Source organism: Meleagris gallopavo, chromosome 4 (genome assembly GCF_905368555.1).
Source record: "Meleagris gallopavo chromosome 4, MGAL_WU_HG_1.1, whole genome shotgun sequence".
NCBI lineage: Eukaryota > Metazoa > Chordata > Aves > Galliformes > Phasianidae > Meleagris > Meleagris gallopavo.
Genome location: NC_139407.1, coordinates 40,742,867 through 40,766,652, shown reverse-complemented (window position 1 = coordinate 40,766,652; position 23,786 = coordinate 40,742,867). Strand labels below are relative to the sequence as shown.

General features: G+C 41.7%; 1 protein-coding gene across 4 annotated transcripts; it reads left to right on the top strand.

Moving 5' to 3' along the window:
- The first annotated feature begins 1,388 nt into the window (after positions 1-1,388).
- Positions 1,389-23,162, top strand: UBE2D3 (ubiquitin conjugating enzyme E2 D3). Of its 4 annotated transcripts, none has more exons than XM_085223022.1 (8): positions 1,389-1,558; positions 15,357-15,420; positions 15,505-15,536; positions 17,626-17,703; positions 18,482-18,587; positions 19,962-20,055; positions 20,556-20,605; positions 21,669-23,162. In XM_085223022.1, exons 1-7 carry the CDS (start codon positions 1,535-1,537, stop codon positions 20,602-20,604), a joined length of 447 nt encoding a protein of 148 aa, XP_085079148.1. In that variant the 5' UTR covers positions 1,389-1,534; the 3' UTR covers position 20,605; positions 21,669-23,162. The 4 variants fall into 4 exon arrangements, 3 of the variants coding, with proteins under 3 accessions (XP_085079148.1, XP_085079149.1, XP_010708353.1); XM_010710051.4 differs by lacking the exon at positions 1,389-1,558 and adding an exon at positions 2,555-2,593; XM_085223023.1 differs by lacking the exon at positions 20,556-20,605.
- The last annotated feature ends 624 nt before the right edge of the window (positions 23,163-23,786 follow it).

Below are 23,786 nucleotides of genomic sequence, written 5' to 3'. Positions count from 1 at the left end.
GTATTAAAAGAGCAGAGAAAAGTACACACTTTCAATAGGATGTCTGTGCAGTTCTTTATTTCTTTTTTTATATAGCAAAGTGCCAAAGGTAAACCAAATGTCTTTATTATATATGGAGTCACTTTGGAGGTCATTAGCTTCAAACAATAATTAGAAAAGTACAACTGAAATATTACTAAATATCTAAAGCTCCCAAGATAAGAATAAAGAAAAAGGGACAGTGTAAGCAATTTAAAAGACAGATGCAATGTCTGTGACAGAAACACAGCTGTACTGGTGCTTTGGAAGACCAGCACTACCTAAACCACACTGAGCAAAAAACAGGAAGGTGTTTTGCAGCATTATTCTTGATTAAGATAATAAGAACATTAACAGAACAGTGCGGAGCTGCACTTCCTGAGTATGCAGACAGTACCATGAAATAAGCATCAAGTGAAGGAGCTTTATAATGTACCGCCTCCGCCGAGCTAGTCATAACTGACATACAAGGTAGCAAAAAACCAACAGCAGCGCTATCAGTCCATTGTAACGAATGCGTTGGTGGGTCGTTGACCCTCAGCCCGGCCCTTTGTTCCGGGATCGCCGCTCCTCCACGGGATTCCCCTTTCTCTCCACGGCGCTGCGGTGCCATTTGCGGCACACTGCCGGGTGGGCAGCAGCACCATGAACCTAGGCCAGGACTGCCTTATTTTACGTTTCTGCAGGGGCGGAAGCGAGCACGCGCAGCACTTATTTCTGCAGCAGCGAAAGGACACAAGTCCGGAGAGACGCGAGATGCCCGCACGCGGAAGGATACCGCCGCGTCATCGCTGCGATGTAGGCCCAGCCGCCGCCATTTTGTCCGCGCAAAGCTACGCCGGGCAGGGCGGCGGTCCGCCGTCTGTACCGGGGGGGTAGGGGGGGAGAGGGAGGAGCGGTACCGCAGAGACACCGCTCGGCAGGCAGGGCTCAAACCACCCCTCCCTTCCTCTACGTCGGTGCGGCTCGCGCCCACCTCTCGCGAGAACCCGTCCCTCCCCCCCACCCCGTTGTGGGGGCGGAGCCACGATGCCCCCAGACGCCGCTTTCCCGCCCCTCCCGTGTGCGGCCCCCGGGGTGTGGCCAGAGTCAGGCACGCTCCGCCCCTCCTCCCCCCAGGTTCGGGCCTGGCCGGCGACGGCGGCACTGCGCGGCGGTGTCGTTGCCTGCTTCGCTCTCCTGTCTGCACCTCTTTGTCGGGCAGCGCCCCGCGGCTCCCCCTTCCTTTTGCTGCTCCTCCCGGCGGTGACGGGAAGCGGCGGACGCAGCGTTCCCCCCGGCGAACGGCCCGCCGGCCGCAGGGCTCCGCCGGCCGCTGCTCTCCGCTCGGGCGCCCCCCTCGGCGGCTTCCGCAGGAAGGAGCGGCGCGGCTGCCCCCTCCCCCTCCCCGCCTTCCTTCTCCTCCTCCTCCTCCTCCTCCTCCTCGCGCCCTCCTCCCGGCCCCCCCGCAGCGCGAGCGGAGCGCGGAGTCACCGCGGCGCACAGACGGCCCCGGCGGCGGCGGCACTCGCACACAATGGCGCTGAAACGCATCAACAAGGTGAGCGGCCCGCGCCCCGCCCTCGCTTCTCACCGTTCTTTTTGGTTTGGTTTTTTGTTTTTATTTTTTGTCGTTTCATCATGGAGGCGCTGCGCCACACCGCCCGCCGAGAGCGGCCCGTCCGCTCTCCCTTCGCCCCGCCGGGCCTGGGTCGCCGTCGCCGCACCCCGCCGGCCGGAGGCCGCCCCGCGGACGGCCCCGCCGCTTGCGTTCGACCTCGCCGAGCTCCTGCCCGCCCCGGCCGCGGCGGATGGGGCTTTCCGGGCGCTCTGGGCCCTCCCCGCGGCGCGGAGCGGTTCTCCCGGCCTCCCCGCGGCGTGCGGCGCCTTTCCCGCATTGTAAGATGGCGGCGGCTCGGCGGCTCCGGGCCCTTTCCGGGATCCCGCGGCGCGCACGCTCCGCGCTCCCCGGAGCCGGGCTCGGCCCCGCCGCCCCGCACGGCCCCACCGGCGGCGGAAGCGCCGCGCCGAGGCCGCGCCGTTGCACAATCGGGGCCGGGTGGAGCAACTTCACAGCTAAGTCGGAAAAAATGCCGCGGTGATGATAGCGTAAACCGTTCCCGGCGAAGGAGGGAGGCCGCCGGCTCGGGGCTGGCTGGCGGGACGGCTCTGTCCCGTGGCCGCCGCCCGGATCGCCTCACCAGAGCGGGGAGCGCCGGCTCGGCCGTCGTCGCCAAGATGGCAGAATGGCTGCGCCCGGCCCGGGGCCGCGGGGTGTGCCGCCTCTGAGCCGGTCTGCGCCCCGCCGCCGTTAGCGGGGTCGGGGTGCTGCCTGGTCGCAACGGGCTCGGGTATGGTTCGTTGGTAGGAGGACGGCTCCCGAGCACTGTAAATCGGCTCCTGATTAGTTTTACTTTCACGGGTGTCTTCAAGTCGCCGCTCTCTCCCGAGGATTTCAAAACAGTTTCTTTAGAATCTGCCGTCAGAAGTTGTTCCCCGTATTAGCAGTGATATCACTCGAGTTGTGCACAGCCAGGAGCCTCCCTGGGTGCTTTGTCATCAGCTCGTGTTTATGAAATGCTCTCAGGCGCTGCAGGTAAGAGTTTCCTGTTAAATCAAGGGGATGATGATTACATAGAGGGGCTGTTTTGCCTCTCTCAGCATCATAACGTGGTGGTGGAAACCCTAAAACGCTTCTGTGTAACTTGTGAATGAGAAAGCTCTCTCCGGCTGCATGCTCTGGGCCTGTTGCGTGTGGTTCTTGGGCCCTCATTGCTGGTGCTTTCTCCAGTGCTGGGGTGTAGGGTCAGAGGGTTGGTGCAGGGTTTTTGGTGTGGGCTTGGTGTTTGTTTTGAAGGTGTTATTTTTAGTCCATTTCATCACAGGGTGCTACAGGATAGGCTTCCAAACTCACGTGGGGTTTACAGTTTCAATTTTGTTTTTCTCCACCTGGAACGTAAAAATGGTGATGTGTAGCAGACTGGAAGCATTTCTTGCAAGCTGCTTTCTTTCAAAGCGTGGTTTCTGATAAAAAATACTTACTGGGATTGAGGCTGGGATCCAAAAAATAGGATAAATAATTTTGCAGTGGAGCTGTTCTGAATCTAGGTTTTAATATTACTACTCCGTAAAGCCAGGGAATGGTACTCTGTTGCTGGTGATCTGGGATCCCCTGTAAGGTCACAGATCAGACCTTGAAACCCTGCTTCCTTGTAGTAGGCAGTTGGCAGCAGGTCAGAACAGGCTAAAGAGAGACCAGGACCTCAGAACATTGTAATCACATATGGCTGATTGAGTCTGACTCGTGGCATTACCTGTCAGGGCGAGAACTCGTCATCTGCAGCAGATGACGTCCCAGACACACTGGGGAGGGTACTTTTAGGCTCTTTGATTCCATCTTTATGGACTTAGATAAAATCCTTTATTACACTTCATAAATCAGACTCTCAGATTGTGTTGGAGCATGTGAATGCAACCTGAAGCATGCTACACATTGACCATACAGCCACCTCCTCCTTCTCATGTAACTCACGGACTGCTTTTTGGCTCAGACGTGAAGCACCCAAGAATTGCTGTGTTGGGTCCCTGCTTTTGGAACGTGATGTTAGAGCTCTCCCAGCAGAAGGAACCGTCAGGTACGCAGCTGGTCTCAGGAAGATGACGTTATACTGGATCTCATCCTCAAGTCTTTGCCATCTGCCCTGAGAGTGGCCTGCATTCAACTGGCAGAACTCTGTTTTATTGACATGGTGTGGTTTACAGAAGAATCGCAACTGTTTTATTATACCACTGAAGTACTTTTGCTGTGGAATAATGGGAAACTGTATCTTAATTTTAACGGCTTCCTTTCATGAGAATGAATATCTTTTTCCTGTAAATAAGCATAATGGCAAGGAAACAAATTGAACAAATGTATGTAAATGCCTGCTACGTGTGTATTGCACGCTCTTGGAAGCCTTGAGTGGTGACTGCTAAACATGCATCCCATGATTGCTGCAGCATTGACACTTCCGGCTCTGATGTGTTACATCTCTGGAGCAGGGAAACTTTTATTATGCTGGAATGTGAAGTTGGGAATATATAAAACAGGTAAAATCTGTGGAGCTGATGTCATTAATGCACAGCTGTTCTTTCAGCGCTATAAATGTGCATTGCAGTGAAGTGGTATAGAAGGCCTAAATGTAGAGCAAACGCAGGAGGTGGAAGTGTGTATATATGATATGCCTTTTCTGTGAAATCCTTGACAAAGTTTGCGCCAGCTGTGTTTTCTGTCCATTTGGTTAAACACAGTACAAGGCATCATCTTTGTGTTGGGGGTAATGTATTGGAAAAACTTCAGAGGAGTTGCATCCTGGAAGCTAGAGGCTGAAGGTGGCAAAACCTTTTATCTGTGCTTAAGTACAGAGACAGAGCTTCCACTGGAGTGGCAGACTGGAGGCTGAAAAACGATTTTCCTCAAGGTTACAGCCTCCAGCACTGTTCCTAGATGTGTATTTAATTGCAGCTTTATTTTTCCCCCCACCCTCCTCCAAATGCTCAGAGTAAGAGATGCTGCTAACCTGGAGACAGTAATATTTTTAAGAGATGGAATGCATTGCACAGGGATGAAGGTATTACGACAAATCTGCGTCAGTTTAACCAAAGGTATAGCTTTTGCACAGGTGATCCAGGTGAAAGGTTATAAAACCTACCTGCTGTGTTTCTTTGTAACCACTTTGTTTTTAACTTGGGACAAAAATGTAAGAGCTTAACTAGAAAAGCTAGCTCTTGGGAATGAGGTTTTCCTCTCTAAATAAAAGCTGCTTTACTTTATTTTGGGAGGTAGTTTTAGACTTAGTTTTCTGTGCTCATTCAAAATTATTTAATAACTTGGAGTTGCTTGGCTTATCTTATGCTTTGAATTAACGTCTAGAAGTAGGTCTGGATTTATATGGATGGAGCTCAGAAAATTAAGGTTAGCTAGCTAATGAAGCACAGTTGGTGAAAGATTAGTTAAAATGCTTTAACCGTTGTGAATGCACTGAATGTGTTGCATTACGTTTTGATACTTATTTCACTGTAACTGTTCTGATTATGCCTGGATAGGCCAAGTTCTGTCTCAAGTAGATAACAGCATGTGGCTTCACCACTTTGTGGTTAGAAAGGTCATCTTGGATTGGGGTTTTCAAATCACGAGGTTCTACTGTGTAGTGTTTGGGAAGAGCTAGCGTGGAACAACTTTGGGTTTCTGTTTGCTTGTTTGTTTTAAACTAGAATAAAATTATTTAGCATCAGCTAAAAGCTGTCATCAGTTAAATTCTGCTTGGGATTAGATAGTCAGAAATTACATTTGTACTGCAAAATGAATATTATTAAAAAGTAAATAATACTCCTGAAGTTGGTAGATTTGCTACCCATGTTCAAGTCCAGTGCTTACTGTGAAGGTCCTACTTCAGAACTGGTCATGCTTGATGAGAGTGGAAAATTAAAGATTCCTTAGCTAAGATGTTTAAGTTGCAGGAATGTAAAGATTTCTCCCCATTAACTGGGCACTGTGCTTGTGAAGTGGGTTCCCAGTCAGCACAGATCTTTAAATGTGTGCTTTGGGATGGGCGGAGGAAGGGGCTGTAACCTCACTTAAGTAATTTACAGAACTTTGGAGATCAATATGCCATTAGATAGATACTTGCATACCTTACAAACAGACTCTGCTGTGCTGAAGGGTTTGGGTGGGATAATGCACTGGGTAAAAGGTTGTCTGGCCAGCATTTTCTTTACGATCATTCCAGCTTTTAAAGATTTGTTTTTTGAAAGCAAGCCAGTGCTTTTGATACTATTCCCTACGCGAATATCTCTTCTGCAAGAGAGCTGCTGTAGAATTTTGTGAAATGAGCTGCCTTCAGCTGCCTGCAGTCAGTAAGCAGAGCCGTAGCAGCAATGCCCTTCTTTGCACTTAAGAAGGTGGGTAACCAAGCGGGGGAAGGCTGCAAACAGCTGTAGGAGCAGCTGCAGAAATTGCAGCAGTGAATTGCCTCCTGCCCAAGGCATCTCTGTGCCTCCCTCCCCCCCCACCCTGAGCACCTCACAGCTTGGCAGCAGCCCCTGCACCAGCTGGGCTACACTGAGCTGAGGAGGGAAGGAGGGGACAGAGGTTCTACGCCCTGCGGAGCCATGGTGACAGCTGCTAAAGGGGAGTGAAAAGGGGCAGAGCCCGTGTGCAGTTCAGATTAGGGTATTGATGCGCCATCTCGGGTAAATCTTTCTGTTGCAGATATTAAGGCTTCACTGCTTTAACTATCTGTCCTGTGTTCTGCTGTAGCTCCCTCCCCTGTGCGTCAGAGCTGGCAGATGGGAGCATGTGGTCTGCACTCCACTGTTAGGTCTATCTCAGCATAGGCTGACTCTTGTTGATGGTTCAGGCTAATGTGTTGCAGCTTACATTGAAACATTTGAATTACGGGTGTTCATTTTCTCCTGTGACAGAGGTGATGTAGTCATCTGCCTGTGTAATATGCAGAAAAAGCTAAACTAGCTGGGGTAAGAAGTGAGAATTGCTGTAATAATGCGTATATGTTTGCAGACAGCAGCACATTCTTAAACATAATTCCCGTTAAAGCCAACTTGACAGAAGTAGAGAATATTCAGCTATATTGAACTGCACGAGCTGGATAGTTTTGTGGACTTCTTGAGCTTGCATTTAATACCTCACTTAGCTCTAAGTGGGAAGTATTCGAGGTGTTTTTTGTTTTTTTTGTTTTTTTCCAGAAAATCTTTAGTGGGTATTTTCATGGGGTGCTGATCTGTTACATGAAATGTAGTAGGTTGTGCTGAGCAAGCCGTTCAAAAAGCGAGTTAAAATTATGTTCATAAGTTTAAGTTGGCATCCATACTTTTCTCAATCCTTTGTGAAACACTTTGGGACAAGTTTATTATGGAAAAGTGAGCCACACAGAGCATTGCAGGATTCCAGATGGAAAGCTGAAGAGAAAGGAGATGTTTTTTATTGTTACTATTGTTTAAAACGTTTTTGAGAACCTTCTCATCAATAGTAAGCTTTGATGTTAAAATTTTGTGCAAAGGAAACCTTTGTTCTGACCCTCATCCCTTTGAGAGACATGGTACAGTAGACTTCTTCAACGTTTCCTCCAGTTTTTCCTAATACAATCGGTTATTATTTGTTTTAGTTTTAAGAAAGGGAGGATTTCAGACTGCTTTGCAAATGCTCTGACCCAGTGGAAAAGTGATGAAACAGAAGTTTAATCCTTTCCCGAGCATCTGGTCTCCAGAGCTGCAGCAGAATTGGGGGTGGATACTGGCGTGCTGTAGGTCAGCTGGGTGGAAGGGGCATGAAAGCTGTGCTGTGTGCTGCACTCAACTGCTTTTATGGGGAGCTTCCTCTGTGCCATGCAACTGGGCTGGCCAGGTGCTCAGCGGTTCGTCCTCTGCCAGCAGCAGCTTCAGGTTCCTGGTAAACAGTCTGCTCTAAGGTAATATTTCCCAGCCTTTGCTTGCCTGTCCAAGTAGTAATGCCAGCTGGTACTGTAAGTGAGATGACTGCAAACTTTTTCTCCTCTTAGACTTGGGCTTGTTGTGTTCTTTCATTCAGCAGTGTAGGAGAACTCCTTAATGATGATTTTCCAGATTAGTGGTGCCCCCTATTTTGTTGCAGCAGTTCAGGGTGGCAGCTGCAGTCTCTTCATAAATACACGTATAAACATTGTTATGTTTTGTTGTTGTTGTTTCTGTCTTCTACAAACCCTTCTGGACATCCGTGTTCTCTAGATAGCTGAGACAGGTGTCAGAGCATCTGAAATTTACCTCAGTAACTACCTGGGAATGTGTTTACATCATTGGCTCAATGTGAGCAGATGTACCTAATTGTCTAGACAGTCATCGTAGAATGGCCTGGGTTGAAAAGGACCACAATGATCATCTAGTTTCAATCCTCCTGCTATGTCCTTAGTTCTGCCACTTGCTGCTCTGAACAGAGATCCGCTGTGGTTGTACACAACAGCATAAGATGCTAGCAGAATTGTACAGCTCTAAATAAGATAGTGAAAGAATTACCTCCACAGTGACACGCTGTCACATTCATGAAATATCTCTGTAATGGTTTGTATCTATCATTGGCTTTTGTGTGCGTCTGGGAATTAATGCAAAACAAGGAACAGTCAAAGTCAAAAGAACTTTGTTAAAGGAGAGTTGATTTCCATTTAGTTTAAATATTTAAATTTTAGAATGGTCTTCCAGATTATCTCTAAACAACGGATTAACCGCACTCCACATCATGTGGCATTGTTCATCACAATATTAATTTGATGACTTTCTGTCACGCAGTCCTCTTTTCCATGCATTTCTTGAGAACAGGGAGAATTCTTGCATCTTTAATTAAGTGGAGACTTGGAGGTTAAGCACACAGTTGTGGCCACTTGTTATTTCTGTAAAAACCTGCTCCATTTATGGCCATTCCCAAGGTTGTTATTTGATGAAGCCTGGTGAACTCTGGCGTGCTACTGTCACATGGATCCCAGATACTTGCTGCTGCTTCTGGGGGGGGGGGGGCGGGGGGGGGCTCGAATGCTGGGCAACAAGATGGTGGGAGGCCCTCACCTCAAAGCCCAGCATTCAGTCAGCGTTAGTGTGAAATTGTCTGTTGCCGTGCCAAAATCTCATTCCTGAGCAGTGGTGATTGGATCATAGTGCCACACTTTAAATGTAAGTTTTTTCCAAGTGCATCATTTTGAGTTTATCTGCTGAATTTAATGTGCCCCTTCCTTCTTCAATCATCCAGTTTCGTTTAGCTGGGCATAGCACACTTTTCTCCCCTTGTGGCTGGCTTTCACTGCTGACCTTTGTCTGGGAATGCTGCCCTGTAGTCCTGGGTCACAGAACTGATTGTAAGTATGGTTCTCAGAGGAGAAATCTGTGAATAAAAAGCATGACAAGTTTCAGGGTTCTAATAGGAGAGAGCTTGGGAAAGGCAGAGGTAAAATACCCAGTTATTCCTGAACTAAGAGGTAGTTAACAGGTACTTTGCACTTATCCTTCAGAACATTTTAGTCTGTGTGCACGGTCTGTGTCCTGTGCTTGGTGCATGTGTTTTAGTAGCATTATTTTCAGGGAATGGTAGCTGTTAACAGGTTAGAATTCAGGTGAGTAAAGAGGTCAGATTTTCTTCATCTTTGGTAAGATAGCTTTATGGATTTTGGTTACTTTGGAGTAAAAAAAAAAAAAAAAAAAAAAAAAGCCATACTTTTGAGTCCAGAGCCCAACTGTAGGTGAGTTGCTGCCTTTTTCGAAGTTTGTTCTGAATGCCTTTAGTGAGTGACCTTTTTTTCCTGTCAGATCTGCCAGTTTGCAGAGGTGAACTCTGGGAAAGTTTGGGGTAGAATAGTGCCACTTCAGCTGCAGTAACAGTGAAATTTGCTGGAAGCCATTACCTACATTGTACACCTTCCAGACTTGAGAGTAGGTGAGAAGAGCTCATACAATAGCCTCATTCACCAGTGTCTCAGGTAGGGGAAGGTAGGTTTTTGAAAAAGATAGCTTGTAGACACTGGAGAAGTTGGTATCAGAGTCCAAGCGCACAAAGTGACTTTATTAAACTTACACATCAATCTGGCATCTCCTTCTTTGATTCCTAGGTTTAAAGGTCGGGTATTTCACTGTCTATTTTCTAATAAATCATTATGATATTGTTGCTAGATATTGTGCGAGCAGTGTGCTGTGGGTAAGCTGAAAGCTTTAATAGTAAAGAGTAAAGAAAGGGCAAGCCTGAAGAGTAGAACATGCAAAACAATGATGATGGGGATTATCACCACTGTTACGTTTCTGGTTGTGGTGCCTTGCGTTTCTTAAGAAGTACTCTGCTCTTCAGCCCTTGCTGTTTTCTGTAAACTTCAACCTACATCTTTATTATGCGTTATCATTGTACATAGTGTTTTTAATCCTTAGTTTTAAATGCTAGCCAAATGGCCAGCTTGTTTAAAACTGATAATTTTCTGCTGGTTACACCTGTGATGTGTATTGTACCAGCATGTTCCTATTCACCCTAAAAATCCATGTTTTTCAAACTGTTATTTTCTGCTTTCAAGGATAGTTCATTTTCATGTTGAAATGAATGTTGCGAATGCACGTGTGTGGATAAAGCAGTAGTTCTTTGCTGGCTGACACTTCTTAATCTTCAAACAGGCTTAAATGTTCTTCCCCTCTGTTTATAGCTGCTTCCAATCCTTTCTTTTTTAAGCTGTTTTCAGCAGTGAGCTAGTGACTAAAGACTAATAGAGTGATGAATTTTTGGATGCTTAGTGTTTGAACTGTTTATGACAGACTGTATTAGACAAACACTCCGATTAATAAATGCTACTTTCTGTTTGGCTTAAGTGATGCTTTTGTTTGCTTGATGTTGGTTTGTTTTTTTTTTGGGTTTTTTTTTTTTTTTTTTTTTGAAAAAAAAACTTCTGGTGTAACTGATTGTTACCTTTCCTTGCCTCTGATGCAATACAAATTAGCATCTAAAAACTTACAGCAAATCATCCCTGTTCTTTCTTGACAGGACCAGAAAGCTGTTAGTTTATGATTTCAGCAAGTAATTGTGTTGTATACTGGTATTAAATTTAACTGTGCATTTATGGCTGAGAAGATGAGTGATGTTTTGCCACTCTGTATTTAAGCTGTTACCATCATTAAAAATAAAGCTCTGGCTGTTTCCAGCTTAAACTAGAAAAATGCAGCAGTGGAGCCACAGGGAGTGTGACTTCTGAGAAGTGGGAAGCAAAGGGGCTGGCACTGACTGCTCAGTTTGGTTGTATGTGGGAAGGCAGTTTGCTTATGCAGCAAGCCGTCATTTGCTACTGGATTTGTTGAGGCTTGGACACTTTTGTGAGAAGAGCAGCTTGTTGCCTTAAGTATTTACCTTCACGGTCCCGCTTGTGCGTTTGGGTGAGGCATCCTTGGTCATTCTTTGAACGTTCTTTGAATTTTCTTCACCATTTAAATGACTTCAGTAATCTTTTTGTAAGCAACTGGTGGAGAGGAATTGTGTGAAGCTTCTTCAGAGCTTTTCTGTCAATTTATTTTTGAAAAGTGGCATTTCTGCTGCTTATTATATCACTAGGATCATAGTCCTGCATTCACAGTCATGTGCCACTGTTTTAGATCTCCAATAGAAGCGTGTGCCATATTTTTATGCAAAACAAGAGCTAGTTAGTGGTTTAAGTGTTTGGTTTATTTTTTGGCTAATTTTACTGAGCTTATAGAGAGAGGTGTGTGAGAATTTTCCAATAAAATTACGATTACTACATCCTTAATGTGAAACTGGCAGTAAACCAGGGCATGTGGTGTGGAAGCAGGGCTGTATGTCGATGTTGTCGTACTTCCACTTTTCCATAGCTTTTCCAGAACTAGTGCAAAACTGTACCTATATGTCATCCTGTACATGCTACCACTGTCCTCTGGCATGGGTGCTCACTCCTTAAATAGTGCTTAAACCTGCGAAATGCTGTGTGACTAATCTTCCCTGAGGAGGAGCAGGAGCTATCACAACTTTATATTTGGAAACTGGGGCAGCAGTGGTGATATGCTGGAGCTACACCGGAAACCTGTGGCAGAGCCAGAGACTACTAGTCATGGCTGTAATTCAAGACTCATCCTTTCCAAGTGGGTGTGCAGTGCACCCCTGAACCAGCCTCTGTGCAAATGTTTCCACGTAAAGCCTTGGGAATTGACTTCTTGGGAAAATACCTATTTTTTCCTAAGCCACCTGGAAAATGAAAAATAGAGCAGCTTGCTCCAGGAAAGCGTGGGTTCTGCTTTAGGTATTTTAAAAACAGTTTGAGATGTAACTTGATGTATACCTTAACAAAGGGAAGCGCCGCTGAAAAGCAAAAAGCTGCAGAGCTGTAGATAGGCAGTACAGCAGAAGGAATGTGAACACCATAAAGCCCTTATGCTTAGAGCAGCACTGGGGAATGTTTTTAGCATTTTATATTCAAGTCTCGCCTGGACGCCTACCTGTGCGACCTGGTGTAGGGAACCTGCTTTGGCAGGGGGGTTGGTCTCGATGATCTCTAGAGGTCCCTTCCAACCCCTACAATTCTGTGATTCTGTGATATTCTTAAATATTAAACACCACTTGATAGGGTGAAACTTGATGTGGTCATAACTTATTAGTGAGAAATGGGTGAAAGCTGGGGAACAATTTGGAGCTTTTATCAGCCGCTGGCAATTACCAATCTTAGTTCTGCTTTTGGAAATACTGTCAGATGAAGCATATGCCTGTTGTGGAATGGTTGGTCTCGGTGGCTGAGCTAAAGAGGAAGGTCATTGTTGGGTCTGCTGCTGGGTTGCTAGAGAGGAGGCTCCTCCCTTTTTTGTACAAATGCACTGTGTCACAGCCGTATGTCTGTGCCTGCCCAGTTTCTAGTTCTTCCAGTTTGCCGCTTGCATTCAGCAGAGCTGTAGCTTTCAGAAGCAGGCACCTCTGAAAGTTGTGGAGAGAACTTTGTGCCCCGTTTTTAGAAAAAGCCCTCCCTCCTATTGTGTAGCTGTGAGGTGTCACACACTACCAACTAGGTAAATATCAGCTTGGAGTTAATAGGAGCAGGAAGAACTGGCTGCTGTTGCTTATGTCTGCCTCAGTTCTTCTCCAGCACTTACGCTGCTGAGACAAACAGCTTCCTTCCCAATTTTGTTCTTATGACTGTGGTACCTAAGGGATTATGAAGAGAATACAAGAATGAGTGCTAGCTCTCTTGTATTTCTGACTTTAGTCAGTAAATCACTTGTTCTGTGGTGGAACTACTGAGTAATGTATCATGTTCCTAGCCTTATCTCTACTTTGAATTTCTTTGTTTAGCACAGTTAGGTTTTTTTGTACTTCAATGTTTTGGGCCAGACAAAACTTGAGACCTTTTAGTTTATGAAAATCACTACTTGCCTGTTCCCCAGACTCGTTTCCGTAGTTAAAAGGGCTAACTCTCTATGGACCTGTATTTTGAGTCTCCGATTACTGGAGCGTGCAAACTCACATGTTTCAGTTTGTAAATCACTGAAGACTTTTTTTCTTTCATGAAGTTTTTACTGATAGTTCTTAAATACTTTTCTTACATTTGCAGTCCTACTTGCTTTTCGTACTGGAATTATTGATATACTCAAATCTCTCTACTGTGTTAAAATGTATTTGCCAACTGCTTTTTAAGCTGAATGCTGTTTTCTCATTTCTCTGAAGACAGTAGTACTTTTAGAAGAACTCTCTAGCCTATTGTACATACCTCTGGCTTTCCACTTGTAGGCTGGTCTTTTCTTGCCCTTCTTGTCTTCGTAATTTCTATAAACTTTGTGAAGAGCCATTTCATAGTTCTTAGTCCCCTTAATAGTTTTCCAGAAATAGGATCATCTTCACAGATTAAATCAAACAATGTAGTAACAACAGCATAAGTACATTAAAATATAATAGTCTTTTTGCATCTTTCTTTGCTACCGTTTATTTTAGGAGGCAAAACAGCCAGGGGAATTTTTTTCCCCGGATATCATAAACAATCAACTGATCATTCTTGTAATCGGAAAGACATTTAGATGAGAAGCCAGCCTGCTTACCAGGACTTCCTTTGTTTGCTAAGTGTATGTTGAGGGGAAACCTGAAAATAAAAAAACGGACAAAAGCTTTCAATATGAAAGTTTTTACATTTCTTCTTTGTCTTTACGTAGATGGTCTAAATCTAACCTAGCAAGTCCATGGAACAACATGTGGACCTGAGCAGAGATTTCATTGCAGAAATAATGTCCCAAGGATGCCCCCAGCAGTAACAGGGGAGTGCTGTATGATAGAAGAGTGCTCTGTAGAGCACAGAAAACCCCTTCAGAGAGAGCTGTTGTGTGCTCTCACAAATGACTGCAGCGGTGAAGTGGATGAGAACACTCATTCCCTGTGCTATTGCTTATGAAAACTGATACAATTCCATTTTTTTCTGCACAGTCTCATCCCAGTGCAAAATTCAAATCTTGTTAATTGAAAAGGTGATGAAAATCAACACATGAGGAGGGGGAATGATGGTCTCTGGTGTTCTTAGAACCTATGGGCTTCTACACGTTGGAGTAGTGTTTTCCTCTTGTTTCTTCCTGTGTTTGCAAGAACAAGGTATTCACATTGGAAGGAATGCATTTTTCTTCTCATTTTGTTTTGGTTTACATTTACTAAATTTTCATCAAGTGTAGAATTTGTCAAATCTAAAAGATAGACATCAGAGTTTTCCCAGGCAGAGCAGGTTGCTGTCTGATCCATATGTGCGTGTTTCCAACGTAAGTGTGTCTGGGTTCCTTAAAAGTCTGAGAATGTAATGGAAAGTTCTTGTTTTAATGAGTTGTGTGGGCCTGTAATAAATAACTTGGGTGCGACTGCTAATATCTGGGAGAAGGACTGAAGGTTTTCCCCACTCTTGTGACTTCGAATGCCTTGACAAGTGCAGTTTTACACAAGTTCCTGAAGCCATTTTTAGCTTTGAAAAACAGCAGGGGAGAGGGAAGGTATTTGCTATGTTCTGTTACTGAAAGCCAACATTTTGTTAGAAAATACACCATCCAGTCAAGTAACCTACAGAGTGTTTAAATGAATCTGGAGTTTCTGAGATTCATCACTGTGATCTTGATACTAGACAAGGAATCCTCTATTCTGAGTTTCTGTTTTTGTTCCCTGTGAAACAAGGGAGCAGGGGGATCTGGTTTCTGCATCTTAGTTATTCAGAATTTTAAAGGCACAATTGTCATGAATGTAAAGTTTAAAATAAAAAGTGCAGATACTTTGCCTGGTTCCGATATTTGTCAATATCTTCAATTTACTTGTTTGCTTACATTTTATGAATCTTATGAAAAATGTATTCTTGCTAGAAGCAGCGGGGAAAAAAGCAGCTGAGTTTCTAGTTGGTCTGAATGTTAGCATTGAATGTTATACACACAGTGCTTTCTGTGTGATGAAAACTAACCATAGCTTTCTCATTCCCAGCTTAACGTTTCTCTGGCTAAGATTTAATCCTTGGAAATGATGATCAGAAACTGGTTAGACTTAGCCCACTTCAGGCTCAGTGACTGTTCTCTTTGTCCCTTTTCCAATGGGAGTGTCTTAAGAGGAATAGAAAGTAGTGATATTTGGGAAAGTGTAGTTATCTTAATGATTGACTTCCGTGTTCAGTTCAGCCAGTTGTCTTTTACAGAGATGTTTCTGATATTGATCTGTTGATTTAATAGTTGTCACTGCACATTCTTCTGTATTTGTACATGGGAAAACTTCGAGAGGTTTTTGTTGGACATGAGTTGAAAACGACTGTTGAATTCATTAGCATTTTTTCTCTGAACAGATCTTTGTTTTTTTTTTGTTTCTTCCTAAGGAACTTAGTGACTTAGCTCGTGATCCTCCAGCGCAGTGTTCAGCAGGTCCTGTTGGAGATGACAGTAAGTAATCTTAGGTTTTTAGTTTTCTCTACTAACACAAAGCATACCATGCCTAGATAATAATGCGGAGTTTTTCTTTTGTAGTGTTTCATTGGCAAGCCACAATTATGGGACCTGTAAGTATTCTAATTCTTGTAATGTAATATTAAATTAGTAGATCCTATTCAGGAAGGACCTGTGTGTTTTTTCCCTGTTTTGCTTTTTTGTTTTAAAACTCTCATTATCAGGCAGTAGCTCTAGAGGTATTTCTTATAGTAATAAAAAATGAAAGAGGAAAAATAATTAGTCTGAACACAATTTTGTTGCTGGGGTATTTATACCAGAACTCATATTGGGGATAGAATAATTTCTAGAGCAATCTTGGCTGTTATCACCTTATTTCTAGAAAATTTGTTTGCCTTTAACTGTTTCTACACTTTGAGTTATGACTGAGGAGAATGCTGTTTGTTAAATGTACAGTACACAACTGAAACCTGAGTATTCATATTTCCTGTTAAAGAAGGCAAATACTTGTTTGAACTAAAACGTAACACGCAAGCACTTGACATCTACAATTCTCAGGGCTAATTAGCTATATTTAGAAAACTTTTTATAACTTGAGACCAGTATCAGATGCCAGTAGGCCTGGAGCCCCAGAGTTATGCTTCTGGTGGGGCTCAGAGTAGGAATTAAGTATCAGTGATGCTGAATTGTCCTACTTCTATATAACCACAAGCATGTCTTAAGTAGATCACCACTGAAAGCTTGCATGTCAGAGGTTGACTTCATTGGAAAAATGACTTCATTCCGAAATTCCTGGTCCTCATTGATTTTAACTAAGTGCCTTAAAAAGATAAAAATCATTTGAAATACAAGACATGTTCTGCGCTATACTGAGTTTGATTTTATGTACCTGGTGTCTGCATGGTCATAAGGTATTAAACATCAGTTGAATTTTAAAATGGCATTATTATTTTTAGCTCCTGGTTTAACAATGTACAGCTCCTTTCTTTCCCTTTGTGGTTTCTTTGGTGTCAATCAGTAAGATCTGTATTCCTGCTTCAAAATTGGCCTGACATTGTGATGTTAGGTCTAGTGCTCACCTGGTGCTGTTTAGTGTCTTCAAGGGTAGTGCCAATCATCTGGCATTCCTGCTCTGCGGATATTACAAAGGCTGTGATTTTTTTTTTTAATAAGATGCAAGAGTGCTTGTATTAGTTCATAACTTCAGTTTTAAAATATTCTGGGAGAAGTTTGCTCGCATACTTGCTAAAATGTGAAGTAAAGGGGTTGTTTCTTAAAGCTTCATATAGTACCCTGGACATACAAGAGGTTACATCTATTGCTAGGCTTTTGGTATGGTACTGTGTAAGAGATACGACCTGTGTGTTTTTAGGTTTTAGTCCCTTGTGTTGTATTGTAGTATTTCATTTGCTTCTATGTAGCTGAGAAAGACATAGTGTCGTCTTACACTGGTGTGAAATGTTCTTACAGTGAATATAAAGATTCAGATAACAAGTAATTCAGAAGTATATAGTGTCCCATATTCGTTTTTGATAGCCATGCTCCTGGAGTTGTGTTGTAGTTTTCACTTTAAACAGCAATAATGTGCAGCACTCTCCCATACCTGATAATATTGAAGTTCTTTTCTGTAAAAGAGGAAGAATTCTCTTTAATCTCAGTGTGGGTTTTTTAATCTTGATGCTTTCCTTTTTACCCTCTCCCCCCTCCCCCCTGTCCCCTCCAACAAACACCCCATGGAACGAGGAGTTAGTTATGTGTTGGTAGTTTTTTGCAGTGCTAAGCAACACCTAAGCTAAAGGTAGAACTTAGAGGAGGCCTTTGGCTGTTGTAAAATTGGGTGGTTATAACAAATACACTCCAAACACTATTTGTTTTTGAAGTTGTTAGGCAGTACTTCCACTCTGTTACCATTCAATTGGGCCATCTCAGGGAAACTGAGGTGCTTTTGCCAAATTGTTCTGAGTGAATTGGCAGAGAAGTTTTCTTTGAAGCATCAGCTCAGAGAGGTCCATCTGGAAAGAGAGATGTCTGTTCAGTATCACATACCTAAGGAAGTAGTTACTGAATTTTAACTATGTCTGTTACATTGGTGAAAAAGACAATTCAACCATTGAAACAAGTTTATTTATGTATTTGAAAATAACATTTTCTTGGAATTTGTCCTAGGATGATAATAGGAGAATTATTTGTTTACTTTGGCAGAATGACAGTCCATATCAGGGTGGTGTATTCTTCTTGACAATTCACTTTCCTACAGACTACCCTTTCAAACCACCTAAGGTAAGTATTGTTTTCTCATTTGTGGTGTTAGCTGTCTTTAAGGAACCAACTAGAGGATAGAAAATGCCAATATCTGTGTTCTGATATTGTGAAGGACTTGGTTTTTTGTGCATTCTTACAGTATCTTAAATGCCCAGGTCCCTCTTTACAACAAAAATAGGTATGTTGGCATACATTTTTAGGGGAAAATTCATGAATTCTGAATGTCCTGGGTTAGTGTTTGGTTTTATGTTTGTTTTTCTTGATCGTTAGGAAAACTTTCTAGCTTTGTGTTACAACAGAATTCTTGCTAAGGGTGCTGTGAAGTCTTATAATATGGCTGTTTGGGCTATTCCATAAAAACGTGACTCTTGGTGAGTTCTTGAAGTCAGTGATTTTATCTCTTAGTGTTTGGCAGTAGTTATTAAATAATAATAGCTGGTAAAACTACAGAAAACTGTGTGTGCCAATTTTCTTACAATATGAAAGTGCATGCTAGAAGTAACCATAACGTTTGGAATTCTTTAGCTTCATGATGGCGCTGTTGTCATGGTGCAGACACTTTTGTTGAGCATCTTCATCATGCAGTCAACTGTGACTAAAGCACAGCCTACCTCTTGCCCTCTCTCTGAATTAGAATGATAGCTGGATATTGAGAGTACTTTCTATGAATCTGCGATAGGGTTTAACTGCTTAATTATTTTCTTTAGCAGGAAATTGAGTTGACTGACAGCTTGACTGAGAATGGAAGATGTCATAAATCAAAACATACTATTTGTATCTTTTTTTTTTATTACAGGTTGCATTTACAACAAGAATCTATCATCCAAATATTAACAGTAATGGCAGCATTTGTCTCGATATTCTAAGATCACAGTGGTCTCCTGCTTTAACTATTTCTAAAGGTAACTTCTGTGAGGAAGAAATATTTCCATTTGGTGTTGGATACTATGCTTTTAGCTTTAATACTCTTGAGTTCCTGCCCATCTCTTGAGTTTTCCTTTAAATCCAATCTGCGTTTTTGCCAATTTAATAATCATGTCTTAAGATATTTGTAAATGAAGGTTTGTTTTTTCAAATACCTTCTTCTAACTGACTGTTTGAAGGCCTTATGCGTCTGCTTATTTGCTGCACTATTCTTAGCAGAGCGTACTAGCTTAGTCGCAGAGTAAACTACTAGCATTTGGATTGAAGAAAGATTGTGGTCGTGTATTACAACCTAAAGTGGAGACAGTGCTTGTTTCCTGCCCTCCAAAAGTACATAAAAATATGTACTTGCATATCAATTTAAAGATGGCTTTCATTTTTAGTAATTAAGTCTTCATAGTTCGTGGTTTTTTTGAGTCTGTCTAGGATTGCATGCTATGCTATGTTGTCACATCTGTACAGTTAACAAAAGTGGTTTGTGATAAATGTTGCTTTCAGCTGCCATGCACTGGCATTGCATGAACTTGAACTAAACTTTGTGGTTATACTTCACAATACATTGGTGTTATGCTGCAGTAGAAGCTTTGTTTTTTTTTTTCTTCTCATTTTGATGTACTAAATAACATTGAATGCTCAAATGTTTTCATGATGATCAAATTCTTTTTTGCTTCAAAGGTACTGGTCACTGTAGCTTCAAAAGATCTATTGAAGTACTCCTTTCTTTACAGAACTTGTAATTCCTGTCTGTACAAGGTGTAGGTTTGTGATCTGGATGTGGATACCCTACTTTTCAACGTTGTCACTATTGTTTTTCTTTCAAAATTTCTGTGAGAGTAGGCGTTGCAGACTATGTTAGACTACATTACTCTTCTTTACAACCTACATGCAGTTTTATCAGTGCAGAACAGAGTAAATTGTCTTAGTACAGAGAAAAAAATCAATCTGATCAGAAGTGAATGAATAAGGATTGGTTTTGGTAATGAAAACATGGAGTATTCTTGTCATGAGAATACATAACATGCTTTAAATTGATTGTTGCCTTTCATCACAGCGCAGGGGATAAACAACAGTGCTGTTCTTATGCATGTTAACTGAAAGTTACCAGAATTGGTTAAAAAAAAAAAAAAAAAAAAAAAACACACCAAAAAAGCCACCAGCATTGTGAATTTCTAAGTGGTTCATATCTTGTGTGTATTTATTTATTTAAAGTGGGCTGCAAATTTATTTTGGCCGTATGTCAGGGGAAAAGTTATTCGGGTTCTCTAGTGTCCTGACATTGTGCTAATACAAAGAATTGTACTTGAAGGTGATTGCTCCTATTTTGCAATTGATGTATATATATTTTTTTACAGTTCTCTTATCCATTTGTTCACTGTTATGTGATCCAAATCCAGATGACCCTCTAGTGCCAGAGATTGCACGTATCTATAAAACAGACAGAGACAAGTAAGTACAGAGTTGCATAAGAGCAGTATTGTAACAAACTTCGGTGAAGAGTGCTTTCTCAAACAGCAGTTGTACTGAGCAAGTCTTTTAGTGGGAAATCTGAAGTGTAGAGAACTGTGTGTCAAAATAGTATCTATTCTTGATAGTAATTTAAACAATGGGGCTTAGTATCTTTGAAGTTAAGGGAGAAGGAAGCTAGCTTTTTCTCACGAGTATGGCAGTATTTGAAAATACGTGTTGCTCCATTTATTGACTTATGTGTAAGTAGGACAGATACTCGGAGTAAAAGACAGCTTTGTTGTTTTGGTGCTCTTTTTAGTAGCAACTTGGTCATTAATTTGAAAATTTTCCATTGAACAAAGCTTCATAAGTTTTTCCTATCTGTGTTGAAATGATTGTTTTTATTTCTTACATGTTTTAAACTTTTTCCACGGATAGAATGACATAAATTAGCCATTGTTTGTTTCATATATTAATGCTAAATATACTTGTCCAATTAGGTACAATAGGTTAGCAAGAGAGTGGACAGAGAAATACGCTATGCTGTAGGGTAAGAATATCTGCACATATCTGTGCATTTAACAAAATGGAAACTTGTCAGCACTTGAGTGCTGCATGCTTGAAGGCACTGGATTAACTAACAGATAATGGATGGACCAGTTACTGAACTTGAATATTTAACAGCTTGATCTGTGGTTAGTGTGAAATGTATTGGCCAGTCACTATTCTCACAGATATTGCTCTTGCATGGCAACAACAACAAAAAAAAAAGAATGAAATAATTACTGAGTTTGAGCCAGCTTGTCAACTTGTTCTGTCAAGTATTTACCCAGATATTGCCAGAATTTCATTAAAAGTGATGCCTTGGAAGCAGTACAGTGTAATCAGACCTCATGTATAGGTATGCAAAATTTTGGGCAATTCAAATTTCAACTTCTATTATTCACCAGTGTCTGTCTTTTATATATTGCAGACTAGGAAAATGTGTGGGGATTATGTTCTGCTTGTATAGTTGAAAATTAACTTCTTACTGACAAGCATGGAGTTAAGTATAAACTAATTGTCAGCTCAGTTCCTGTGGAGGTAGTATACTTAAAGATAACATTATCCTTTTTAAAAATTATTTCAGCAGTATATTAACATGGGAAGAAAATACAAAGTATGAAGAAAATTCATTATTATTTTACTGTTAAACAAGAAATTTGACAAATTCTAAATGCAGCGATATTAACCAAGTAATCTTTACTTATGGCATGTAATCTTTATCTAAGAACAATATTTAAACAAAACACTCCCTTTGCCCCTCCTACTCCAAATGGTCTGTATTCCTTCCACTGGAGTAGTTATTCATACCTTCCACTTGAGTAGTTATTCACAGCAGACCTTCAGCAAGTACGCTAGACTTGAGTTTGAACTGTTTCATATAAATTTAAGAACATCCTGGTTAGTCTAGGGAGGGATTTGTTTGAGTTTTTTCCCTTTATGTTACCAAAAAGAGACTTTTCTTGATGTGAAGACAATCAGGAGATGAGGTTAAAGTAATACTTAATGATTAACGGTTCAGGCAGTTGTTATTTTCATGCTGACAGTAACTCAGTTCTTGTTCTTTGCAGGTACAACAGAATATCTCGGGAATGGACTCAGAAGTATGCCATGTGATGCTACCTTAAAGTCAGAATAACCTGCATTATAGCTGGAATAAACTTTAAATTACTGTTCCTTTTTTGATTTTCTTATCCGGCTGCTCCCCTATCAGACCTCATCTTTTTTATTTTTTTGTTTACCTCCTTCCATTCATGCACATGCTCATCTGAGAAGACTTTAGTTCTTCCAGCTTTGGACAATAACTGCTTTTAGAATCTGTAAAGTAGTTACACAAGAACAATTGCCCAAGATTCAGAATTTTTTTTTTAATGGAGCATGTGTATTATGTGGCCAATGTCTTCATTCTAACTTGGTTATGAGATTAAAAAAATACATTCCTCATTGCTCTAACAGATACTGAAGATACCACCTGAAAGGGGTGAGAGGAGATGGATGTTCAGTTTTCTCCCATCAAAGAAGTAACATTGCTCTAGCAACATCCATCTTGTTACAAACCTTCTAGTGTTAGAGAACTGAGGTTTTATTATATACATTTGCTCATAACTGATATGTCTGGAGAATTGGTACTGAATCTATAGCATCAGCAGAACAGAAAATGTGATGTATCTTATGCATGTCAATAAAGGAATGACCAGTTCTTGTTTTACAGAGAATGGAAATTGGAAGTCAAACATCCCTTGTATTCCAAAATAGGGTCTAAGAACATTTTTGTAATTCATTTAAATTTTGTTAGGAGGCTTGGAGCTATTAGTTAATCTGTCTTCCAAAACACTGTTTAATATAGCACTGAATAAATGATGCAAGTTGTAAATGGATGAGTGATCAACTAATAGCTCTACTAGTAATTGATTTATTTTCTTCAATAAAGTTGCATAAACCAATGAGTTAGCTGCCTGGATTAATCAATATGGGAAACAAAATCTTTTGTAAAAGCAAAGCTGGTTTTTGTATATACTGTTGGGATTTGCCTCATTGTTTAACATCAAATAATGATGTGAAGTTCAATAGAGTGAATCTTTTGCCATTTTCAGTTATAATGCTCAGTCTTTTGCAGGTTGACACATTGTTCGGCCTGATGTATGCAGAATTAATAAGCTAACATAGTAGTGTAGCCTTAGTAGGGTGCTACACGTGGTGCTGGGAGCCCAGCGTTCAAGGATGGACTTGGGACCCAGCAGATCTGAAGTGGTGTATTGTGGAGATGCTTCCTGATGCACCTGAGTTTGCTGACTGAGAACCTTTTTCTTCACCTTGTACGCTTGACAGCTGAAAGATCTTAATATGGGAGTAATCATGAGGCAAAAATATAAAATAAAGTACTGTTTTGATGTGGGAATTGTCATGAGGCTGTGTTGAAGTGAATTTACTATGTGGGATGTTCGTTACCATTGAAAAGGACTTGTTCAGCCATGCTGCCATTTACATTAATGACTATTTTAATGCAACAGACACTTTCCTCATGTCAGGTGACTAAACGTGAATAAAGACTCATTGCTATTGGATTTTTGTTCTACAAGAAGCATTGTCTTGTGCCATTAGTTTATCTTTACAGCAAGAAGGGCATTATTAAGCATCCGGCTCTCCTGTTTCTTGCCCTCTTCCTACATATATTACCTTGTTTTATTTATTTTTTTTTTGTCTCCATTCTTAACATCCATAGCTTCATTTTCTCTAGTGTTGTACTACCAGTTTATCGTGCATCTGTGACTTCGCACGGCACCACTTTTGCACAGCTTATAGTTATGTACATTCTGATTCCTTGTCCCCACATGGATGTGGAAAGCTAGATGTAAAATAAATGTTAAACCTTAATTTTTATATAAAAAAAAAAATTGAACATGTAGTTTGGAAATGATTTGTTCCGGTTTTAAATTTTTTTTAAAGTAGGCTTGAAATTAAGAAAACCAGGCTGTCTTTAACAGTGCATGTCTCACTGGAATGACATCTTTACAGGTTTGTTTGTGAAGCTGCAGTTTGTGTAGTATTTCTGTCTTGCTTACCAAAGGTTTTTACTTGTGCCAATTCTCTGGAATTGAATATACTTGAAATGCAGCTGCCAAATAGCATTGCAATTGAGGTAAAAGCATGTATCTGTAATCCGGCAAATATGTTGCTCTTACCTTTGT